This window comes from Nannobrachium achirus, assembly GCF_963921795.1.
Source record: "Nannobrachium achirus genome assembly, chromosome: 2".
Classification (NCBI taxonomy): domain Eukaryota; kingdom Metazoa; phylum Chordata; class Actinopteri; order Myctophiformes; family Myctophidae; genus Nannobrachium; species Nannobrachium achirus.
The window spans coordinates 67,547,420-67,558,382 of NC_137811.1; the positions used below are offsets into that span (position 1 = coordinate 67,547,420).

The 10,963-nt window shown below is 41.9% G+C and overlaps 2 protein-coding genes across 2 annotated transcripts in view; both read right to left on the minus strand.

Moving 5' to 3' along the window:
- Window positions 1-10,963, minus strand: part of ccdc106a (coiled-coil domain containing 106a) — a 366,031-nt gene that overhangs the window by 269,900 nt on the left and 85,168 nt on the right. The gene's annotated exons all lie outside the window — the stretch shown is intronic.
- LOC308299889 (voltage-dependent calcium channel gamma-6 subunit-like) overlaps window positions 5,901-10,963 on the minus strand; it is a gene marked incomplete at both ends in the record, with an annotated part of 50,356 nt that continues 45,293 nt past the window's right edge. The window contains one exon of the mRNA XM_080743670.1: window positions 5,901-6,124. Coding sequence (XP_080599796.1) covers window positions 5,901-6,124 — 224 coding nt within the window. The remainder of the gene's footprint in view (window positions 6,125-10,963) is intronic.

Consider the following 10,963-nt stretch of genomic DNA (forward strand, 5'->3'; position numbering starts at 1 on the left):
TTCATTATAAGAAGTAAACTGTTCAGAATGGTGCATCTCTAATGTATTTTGATACCTCCACCGGACCACTATCCCAAAATAATGTCTGCCAGCCAGGGGCCCCCAATTAGAGTTCTCAAATTCTGCCCGAACCCGACCATACCCGAACCCGACCGACATTTAGGGTAGGGTAGGGCCTAATTTTTATGCTAATTAGTCGGGCCGGGTAGGGCTCGGGCTCAATGAAAAAATTAAATGTTTGTTTTTTATTATTTTATTACTATTATTATATGATAGACCCGATCATACCCGACCGGACCCGACGTTTTCGGGCCGGGTAGGGCCTAAAATGTATGCTGACTAGTAGGGCCGGGTAGGGCCTCGGGCCTGCCCAGTTAGGGCCCAGTTAGGGCCGGGCCTTAATTTTCAGGCCCGTTGAGAACTCTGCCCCCAATGCCCTTATACAAGATTCCAAAATGATCAAAATGTTTTTTTTTTAAGATTTTTTTTTTTGGGGGGGCTTTTTAATGCCTTTATTGATAGTGACAGTAGACTGACAGGAAATGGGGAGAGAGATGGGGAGTGACACACGGCAAAGGTTGTCTGGATCGGGAATCGAACCAGCGACACCGCCAGGCATATGTGGCAATGTCTATATAAGTGGTATGCGCCTTGACCCGCCCCATGTTGTTGTTTTTTTAATAGCCAATCTGCGAGCTTGTAGATCGTCTATTTTCAAATAACCAATGTGTATAGGGTTAATATGGTTTAACTGATGGTGATATTAATTGATGCCACTTTTGGCCATGTAATTATAGATGAAAGGTTTATTTTCTTCTCTCCAAGCAAGCAAATTTGGGCCATTATAACATTGTTATCGAGTGCGTTGGAGTTGGACCTGCAGTTAAGTGCCTGGGCTCAGATTCAAACCCACTGAAGCTGCAGGAAGGATTTATGTGCAACGCACAACATAATATATCATTGCTGTCGGGCTGAAACCTCTTATATTCCTATTTTACCCTTTTGTGTTTTTGTGAATTAATGGCTAAGTACTTGATCATACTACAGGGTCACACAAAAGCATCAAAAGTCGCAGATCCACAAGCTACGCATTTTAGGCTTGTAGGTCTGCTACTTTTAATATTTTTGGAATTATGAATCCTAAAAAGGAACGGTTTTGGACATATGAGGTTTCCACCCGACAGACGATATATTCACTATACTTGCAAGTTTATCGTGTCAACAGGAAAAAAGCATTGAAACATTTGTTTTAAACCAAAACATTTATTAGCCTTTTTTCTTCCTACACATATACAGACAACACACATAGAAACACTCATAGGTATACAGAATGTGAAGTGTATTTTAGCGACAGTCGTCGATTGTCAAAACTCTTTTTTTTTTAATAAGCAAAACTAGTGCCATACAAACATGTGGTTGACTATCTATACACGAAGAATTAAGCACAGCGTCTACCGTTTTAAAAAGGGACATTTTTATGAGGTGAACAAAGTGACGTCAGCTGAGCAAACTATGGCACTTCAAAACGGTGAACAAGAAGATAAAATAGAAATACGTACATTTTATATACAGAGATGTGCTTACAAAGTGAGTCTAGATATAATACACTGCGACATTTTTAATACCCCACTCACAGTACGGATTTATTCGCACGTACATTTGTCTCTAAAGCAGCATTCACACTACACCACTGAATAATAAATACTGAATTCAATGAAAAAAAAATCTTTGTTGTTGTTTTTTTGTTTTGTTACGAGGCTTAATTAATTCATCTAATATTTGGTGGGATCACATTTAGGATATTGCCCCTGTTCATAAGGTTATGACATTGTGAATGTCGTGAGTCTTGCGACGTCCATAAAGAAATGCAGATCGACAATGCCTTTTGTCGATCTGCTACTTTTGATAGCTTTCAGATTTGAATCCTGAAAAGTGCCATGGTTTTTCCACCCAACAAAGACGACGTAGTGGTGTCACTCGCCGCAAAATAGACGATCTACAAGCTACAAGCCCCCAAATATGTTACAGCCCCCCACCACCACTGCATTGTATTGCTAGCAACACTGCCTACATGTGTGTAGCTGCAGTGTGGCTCCTCCATATTGATGGTTGCTATACGGTACCACGCAGTGGTGTAAAGTAACTGAGTACATTAAGTATTTGTTTTAGGTATTTGTACTTTACTTGAGTATTTCCAATTTCCAAGACTTTTACTTCTACTCCACTACATCTCAGATCCAAATATTGTACTTTTACTCCACTACATGTTTTTGAACACTTTGCAGATATAAATTATGATATTATAAAACATACATAAACAACTTTGGCTTTGGCTATTTGAAAATAGCTTAGCTTGTAGATCTGCTATTTTCAAACATTTTGGTACATTTACTTTTGGTACTTTAAGTACAGTTTGATGCCCAACACGTTCATACTTTTACTCAAGAACAATTCCAGACTTTTATTTGTAAAGGAGTATTTCTACATTGCAGTATCTTGATACTTTTACTTAAGTAAAACATATGAGTACTTTTGCCACCGCTAGTACCACAGCAATTTTTTGTGTGGACATAATATGGCCATCAAAAGACACGTGACCTTTCAAATGATGGGATGTATACATCCAGTCGGGACACATTCCCTCCCTCCCCCCACACAAGCATCCTAATGGATACAGTATGGCACAAAAGAAAAATGGCCTACGTCAATAGATATGTGATTTTACCCTGGGGGTCCTGGGGTCCTATTTGAATAGATAGAGCATGGTACAATGGTAACATAGTAAATGACACAAATGGCTACTGTGCTTCACTATATATTTAAGCCAACGGTTCTCAACCTGTGGGTCGGGACTCACTAACTTAATGTGCAACATTGTTTTCTCACTCAATAAGAATTTAACAAACCAACAAAGTGTAAGTGTATAGAGGGTATATTATCCACATTTCTAAAAGGACAATTCAAGGACTTTTTAATACCTCTAAAATGACAAATGAAACATTGGCCAAATTGTCAATTGGCAGAAATTGTGAAAATAGCAGATCTAAATGCTCACAACGCGAGGCTTTGTGAGCATGTAGATCTGCTATTTTCACAATAGAACTGTGTTATACATAATGTAATTCCTCAACTCTTAGTGCTTGTCAGGGTGTGGGGGTCCCCCAGTTCAAATATGATTATTTTGGGGGTCACGGCCTGAAAAGGCTGAGAACCGATAAATAATTTCTACGATAGTGTGTGGCGCACACTGTTGGAGGTTATTACCTTTTCCGACGAGCAAGCTTTAGATCTAAATCACCGTTGGGATTGTTTGCGTAGTATTATGATGCTTATAGGGTTTAGAATTACCCTTTACGGTCTTTTGTATGATTGAAAACGATTTGGATAGACATCGGTTTTAGGATGGGAGCTTCAAAAGTATTTTATCGCTGAGTTTTTGTGCGGCTTAACGGCTTACATGGTTGACTGCTTGATCCTGTGCAGTGGTTATTTGTTTAGGTAAACACAATGTGGAGCTTTAAGTCACTGTATCAGTCAGATGGTTGGTCAGTTGGACAAAGAGTCAGTCGTTAATAAAGTTGTCATTTTTCTATGGACAAACAACAAAACACTTCTTGAACTCAAAACCCTAGAGTGCTACATATCCAGCGCTACATTATTTGTCAACCTTTTTTTATATTGTTATATTAATTATATAAATAATCTATAGTTGATTGAGTTTTTTTTTACATACTCGAAAATATGACATGAGATATTTCACCCATAATACATGTGGACATGTTGCTGTTGTCAGATGGAAACCTTGTATGTCCAAAACAGTTCCCTTTATTGTTATTATTTTAGGCGTTGTGAGCTTGTAGATCTGCTATTTTCACTGCTTTTGTGCGACGCTCTTGTATGATGAAGTAGGGCATTTGTAGGAGCCAAACGGGGTTTATTTTGTATTTGCACTGATGATAATGGGTTGATTAATTGGTGATTGATGGAGGCAGCACATTGGCACCTCATTATGGGTGTGTCGCTGTGGGTGGCCTCCAGTGGCTATAAATTGATGTCTCTCACCTGCTCACATCCATGGCTGTTTGTTCATTTGGAAGGCAGGGTGAGCTGGGAGGGACATATTTTGTTGACCGCATTTTGGCACTATAGCACTTTCACATTGTATTATTTGCTCACTGTTAAACTTACTAATTGACATATTTATTGCATATCAATTTATTGGAAATTGTATTTTGTAATGATTGGTCACTGAAATTAACTAAATCATTTTTAAACTTATGAGCAATTGTTTCCTTGTGAGTGATTTTAGTTTTGCGCGTCATTACAGTTTTTATCTCCCAGGCTTAGCCTGCCGGCTGGTTAACTTATTGGGGGTTAATATCAGCCACTTCAGCATTATTTTCCCGGTGAAAAAAAAGAAGGAATAAAAAGTTGAAATATGGAGATACAAGGTTTCTACCCAACAACAGTGACATCTGAGGTCCTGATGACGGGACAGGGTATTTAAACTTTGACACATTAATTCACTGCTCAAGACAAATGAGTGTGTGCAGGACAGCTAATGGCTCTGGGTGATTGGCATGAGGTCATTGGCAGAATAAATCAACAGCGTCTCTGGGCAGAAACGTCCCCTTTGAATTGCTTTTAGTTTTCATGACTCACTGATTAAGAACTTTGTGTGAACTCTCTGATCCAGTGGCTCTCAAACTTTGTTAGGTCAAGGACCCCCAAATTAATTATGCAGACTATATGCGGACTCCCCTCTGAAAACATTTTAGTGCTTAAAGAATATTCCAAATTTGTCACATTCTTTCGAGATAAAATTGATGATCAAGCTCTGCTATTTTCAAATGTGTAGGGTTAAAGTGGTTCAAGTGATTCTGCTGGGGACCCCCTGGAAACCCCCTTAAGGACCCCTGGGGGTCCCCGGGGCCCCACTTTGAGCAGATCAACAAGCTTGTTGTGAGCTTGTAGATCGGCTATTTTAACTATTTCTTAAACATTTGTTTTCTAATTTATGACATGTCTTCGATTTTTCTTTTATTTCTTCATGAAATTATGGAGATGCAAGAAAAAAAATGCTTTTTTGGGGGGGGGAATGTTTTTTGAAAATGTTTTGAAATAATAATAATTAAAAACAAAATGTAGGAAAGATAAAAAAAATAAAGGGACCTATAAAAATGTGTCTGTGACCCACAAACGGGTCCCGTTTGGGAACCAGTGACTTTGAGAGCCACTGCTCTGATAAACTAAGGTGACCACCTTTACCTCACAAGCACACACACACCACATCCCATTCAGAACAGGTACACATTATTATTTTATGCTTTAACTATTGAAAAATAGCAGATATACAAGCTCACAGCGCGGCACCGAGTGCCACGCTGCGAGCTTGTAGATCTGCTATTTTTGAAAAATCGTGAAATCTTTTAAAAACCTATGTTTCTGTGTCAGCAATCTGGCTAGCCATCGTCAAAGAAAAGGTCCTTTTCACTTAAATGGAGCTCAGTTAGCCTGTTCTTGAGAGACTACTATGTCAGTGGTTCTCAAAACCTTTTCATGTGAAGGACCCCCAAAATTATATGTATTTGGTCACAGACCCGCATCTCAAAATATTTAGTTCCAGGGACCCCCCAGAAGCAAAATTTGAGTTACAACTGTTTGCTTTGAAAATACATAATATTCAAAGATTTGCACACATTTTCACGACTTTTTCAAAAATAGCAGATCTACAAGCTTGCAGCGCGGCACCGAGCTTGTATATCTGCTATTTTTCACTGGTTAAAGCAGTCAATAATTCTAGGCCTAAATGGGTTAAGCACTCACTCTCTCATTCAGCAGCTTCAAGGAGACGACGGTGGTGGTGGTGGGGGGGGGGGGCATTTTGCCATACGACAACGCTAGGTGGCGCTGCTGTCCCCTTGAGGCAGGCACTTCTGGAAGGGGCTGTAAGGCAGGGCCAGCAGGATGAAGAGGATCCCTCCGATGATGAGGATGGCGCCGGCCGCGCCACAGCAGGACACGGACCAGGAGAGCTCGTGGTGCAGCGGAACGGTGTGGTCGCTGGCCAGCAGGGCCAGAACCGACTGGTGGAACACCACTATGGACAGCAGGATGAGAACACCTGCAGAGAGATAGAGATGGTTAATATAGACTGGTGGAACACCACTATGGACAGCAGGATGAGAACACCTGGAGAGAGATAGAGATGTTTAATATAGACTGGTGGGACACCACTATGGACAGCAGGATGAGAACACCTGCAGAGAGATAGAGATGTTTAATATAGACTGGTGGAACACCACTATGGACAGCAGGATGAGAACACCTGCAGAGAGATAGAGATGGTTAATATAGACTGGTGGAACACCACTATGGACAGGAGGATGAGAACACCTGCAGAGAGATAGAGATGGTTAATATAGCCTGGTGGGACACCACTATGGACAGCAGGATGAGAACACCTGCAGAGAGATAGAGATGGTTAATATAGCCTGGTGGAACACCACTATGGACAGCAGGATCAGAACACCTGCAGAGATAGAGATGGTTAATATAGCCTGGTGGAACACCACTATGGACAGCAGGATGAGAACACCTGCAGAGATAGAGATGGTTAATATAGACTGGTGGAACACCACTATGGACAGCAGGATGAGAACACCTGCAGAGATAGAGATGGTTAATATAGACTGGTGGAACACCACAACGGACAGCAGGATGAGAACACCTGCAGAGAGATAGAGATGGTTAATATAGACTGGTGGAACACCACTATGGACAGCAGGATGAGAACACCTGCAGAGAGATAGAGATGGTTAATATAGACTGGTGGAACACCACTATGGACAGCAGAATGAGAACACCTGTAGAGAGATAGAGATGGTTAATATAGACTGGTGGAACACCACTATGGACAGCAGGATGAGAACACCTGGAGAGATAGAGATGGTTAATATAGACTGGTGGAACACCACTATGGACAGCAGGATGAGAACACCTGCAGAGAGATAGAGATGGTTAATATAGACTGGTGGAACACCACTATGGACAGCAGGATGAGAACACCTGCAGAGAGATAGAGATGGTTAATATAGACTGGTGGAACACCACTATGGACAGCAGGATGAGAACACCTGCAGAGAGATAGAGATGGTTAATATAGACTGGTGGGACACCACTATGGACAGCAGGATGAGAACACCTGCAGAGAGATAGAGATGGTTAATATAGACTGGTGGAACACCACTATGGACAGCAGGATGAGAACACCTGGAGAGATAGAGATGGTTAATATAGACTGGTGGAACACCACTATGGACAGCAGGATCAGAACACCTGCAGAGAGATAGAGATGGTTAATATAGACTGGTGGGACACCACTATGGACAGCAGGATGAGAACACCTGCAGAGAGATAGAGATGGTTAATATAGACTGGTGGAACACCACTATGGACAGCAGGATGAGAACACCTGGAGAGATAGAGATGGTTAATATAGACTGGTGGAACACCACTATGGACAGCAGGATCAGAACACCTGCAGAGAGATAGAGATGGTTAATATAGACTGGTGGGACACCACTATGGACAGCAGGATGAGAACACCTGCAGAGAGATAGAGATGGTTAATATAGACTGGTGGAACACCACTATGGACAGCAGGATGAGAACACCTGGAGAGATAGAGATGGTTAATATAGACTGGTGGAACACCACTATGGACAGCAGGATCAGAACACCTGGAGAGAGATAGAGATGGTTAATATAGACTGGTGGAACACCACTATGGACAGCAGGATCAGAACACCTGCAGAGAGATAGAGATGGTTAATATAGACTGGTGGAACACCACTATGGACAGCAGGATGAGAACACCTGCAGAGAGATAGAGATGGTTAATATAGACTGGTGGAACACCACTATGGACAGCAGGATGAGAACACCTGCAGAGAGATAGAGATGGTTAATATAGACTGGTGGAACACCACTATGGACAGCAGGATGAGAACACCTGCAGAGAGATAGAGATGGTTAATATAGACTGGTGGAACACCACTATGGACAGCAGGATGAGAACACCTGCAGAGAGATAGAGATGGTTAATATAGCCTGGTGGGACACCACTATGGACAGCAGGATCAGAACACCTGCAGAGAGATAGAGATGGTTAATATAGACTGGTGGGACACCACTATGGACAGGAGGATGAGAACACCTGGCGAGATAGAGATGGTTAATATAGACTGGTGGAACACCACTTGACCACTATGGACAGCAGGATCAGAACACCTGCAGAGAGATAGAGATGGTTAATATAGACTGGTGGAACACCACTATGGACAGCAGGATCAGAACACCTGCAGAGAGATAGAGATGGTTAATATAGACTGGTGGAACACCACTATGGACAGGAGGATCAGAACACCTGCAGAGAGATAGAGATGGTTAATATAGACTGGTGGAACACCACTATGGACAGCAGGATGAGAACACCTGCAGAGAGATAGAGATGGTTAATATAGACTGGTGGAACACCACTATGGACAGGAGGATCAGAACACCTGCAGAGAGATAGAGATGGTTAATATAGACTGGTGGAACACCACTATGGACAGGAGGATCAGAACACCTGCAGAGAGATAGAGATGGTTAATATAGACTGGTGGAACACCACTATGGACAGGAGGATCAGAACACCTGCAGAGAGATAGAGATGGTTAATATAGACTGGTGGAACACCACTATGGACAGGAGGATGAGAACACCTGCAGAGAGATAGAGATGGTTAATATAGACTGGTGGAACACCACTATGGACAGGAGGATCAGAACACCTGCAGAGAGATAGAGATGGTTAATATAGACTGGTGGAACACCACTATGGACAGGAGGATGAGAACACCTGGAGAGATAGAGATGGTTAATATAGACTGGTGGAACACCACTATGGACAGCAGGATGAGAACACCTGCAGAGAGATAGAGATGGTTAATATAGACTGGTGGAACACCACTATGGACAGCAGGATGAGAACACCTGCAGAGAGATAGAGATGGTTAATATAGACTGGTGGAACACCACAATGGACAGCAGGATCAGAACACCTGGAGAGATAGAGATGGTTAATATAGACTGGTGGAACACCACTATGGACAGCAGGATGAGAACACCTGCAGAGAGATAGAGATGGTTAATATAGACTGGTGGAACACCACAATGGACAGCAGGATCAGAACACCTGCAGAGAGATAGAGATGGTTAATATAGACTGGTGGAACACCACTATGGACAGCAGGATGAGAACACCTGCAGAGAGATAGAGATGGTTAATATAGACTGGTGGAACACCACTATGGACAGCAGGATGAGAACACCTGGAGAGATAGAGATGGTTAATATAGACTGGTGGAACACCACAATGGACAGCAGGATCAGAACACCTGGAGAGATAGAGATGGTTAACAAGATGACTGCCAGGGGCCACAAGGTGCCGCTAGAGTGCCAGCCATTCCTCCATAAGGCTTCATAGTAACATCCGGTTAACCACGAAGAAGTGGCTTGTGTTTGTTCTGCAAACAGTGTTATGAACGTGAAATGGAGGCCGAGAGCTAACAGTTAGCTATCGGCTATTTATTTTTTTAGAAGCCCGATCGGAGGCTATTTAGCCGCAAAAAAACACAGTTCAGAGAAAATGAGCTCTAAAGATGTGACTATGTATTGGATTGGGCGGCGCATTTCGGCGGCATTACCCGATTACGGGCCGGTGGAAAGAGAGCTCGGTAGGCGGCTTGGATCAAGATTTAGACCGGGGCTTCATTGAAGCCTCCGATTATTTAATTCATTTTATTAAAGAAACCGAAAATCTTCGGTTTTGGTACCTCAGATCCAGGTGGTGTTAGGGGTGTGTGGTGAACTACAAAACGAGGGCTCTTACCCCAATCTAACTGAGTTACCCAAACTGACTGTAACATTTCTGTTTGTGTGCCATGGAAAACCATAGCAGAAGACTGAGTTTGACCCTTTGTTTGACTTGACTCTGGGTTGAACGTGATCTGTGGCGCTGCCTCTGGTGTTAGTAGTAATTGTGGACGTCCTTAACGTTTATAAAGTATTTTGACAGGTACATGCAAGTTCAATGTTGTACATAACAGGGATCAGCTGGGGGCACAAGCCGCAACCCCCACCCCCCCCCCCCCCCCCCCCCCCCAAAAAAACAATTAATTCTAGGAGTTTAGATCAGCAATTTTACTTCTTTTTTTTTAACTCTTTCTCAGCTAATATTTCACAATCTGGCCAATGAAAATGCTTGATAGTATAGTTTGTTGATTACCTTTGACAGAGAAATGGGGTTTCATTTTTATGAGCCCTTATTTGACAGGTAAACTGTAGAGACCAGAAACGAATTGAGTAGGGGAGTTGCAGTGTTGTTTTTGACATTTAGTTTTAGTCATAGTCTTTTGAATAAAATGTAATTTAGTTTTAGTCATAATTTTGTCACCTGAAAAGTATTAGTTTTAGTCTAACTTTAGTCGACTAAATATCATAAGATTTTAGGCGACTAAATCTACAGTTGATTTAGTCGACAATTTTTTTTTTTTTTTGGCAGGCCTTGATGGCATTGTAATGACTGATTTTACACTTGGTTGTGTGCTGAAAAAAGCAGATCTACAAGCTCACAACGCGTCACAACGCTACGCGTTGTGAGCTTGTAGATCGGCTATTTTCAGCACGCAACACCTGAGAGCAACCAAACATAAAATTACCCTTCTCCACTCCCTAACGTTTTAGTCTAGTTTTTATTTTGTTGACGAAATTGTCAATATATTTAGTCTTAGTTTTAGTCACCACAGCTTAGTTTTTGTTTAGTTTTTATTTAGTTTTCTTCAGTGAAAGAAACACAGTCGACAAACATTTTTCGTCATAGTTTTAGTCGACGAAATCAACACTGCATGCAGCAAATG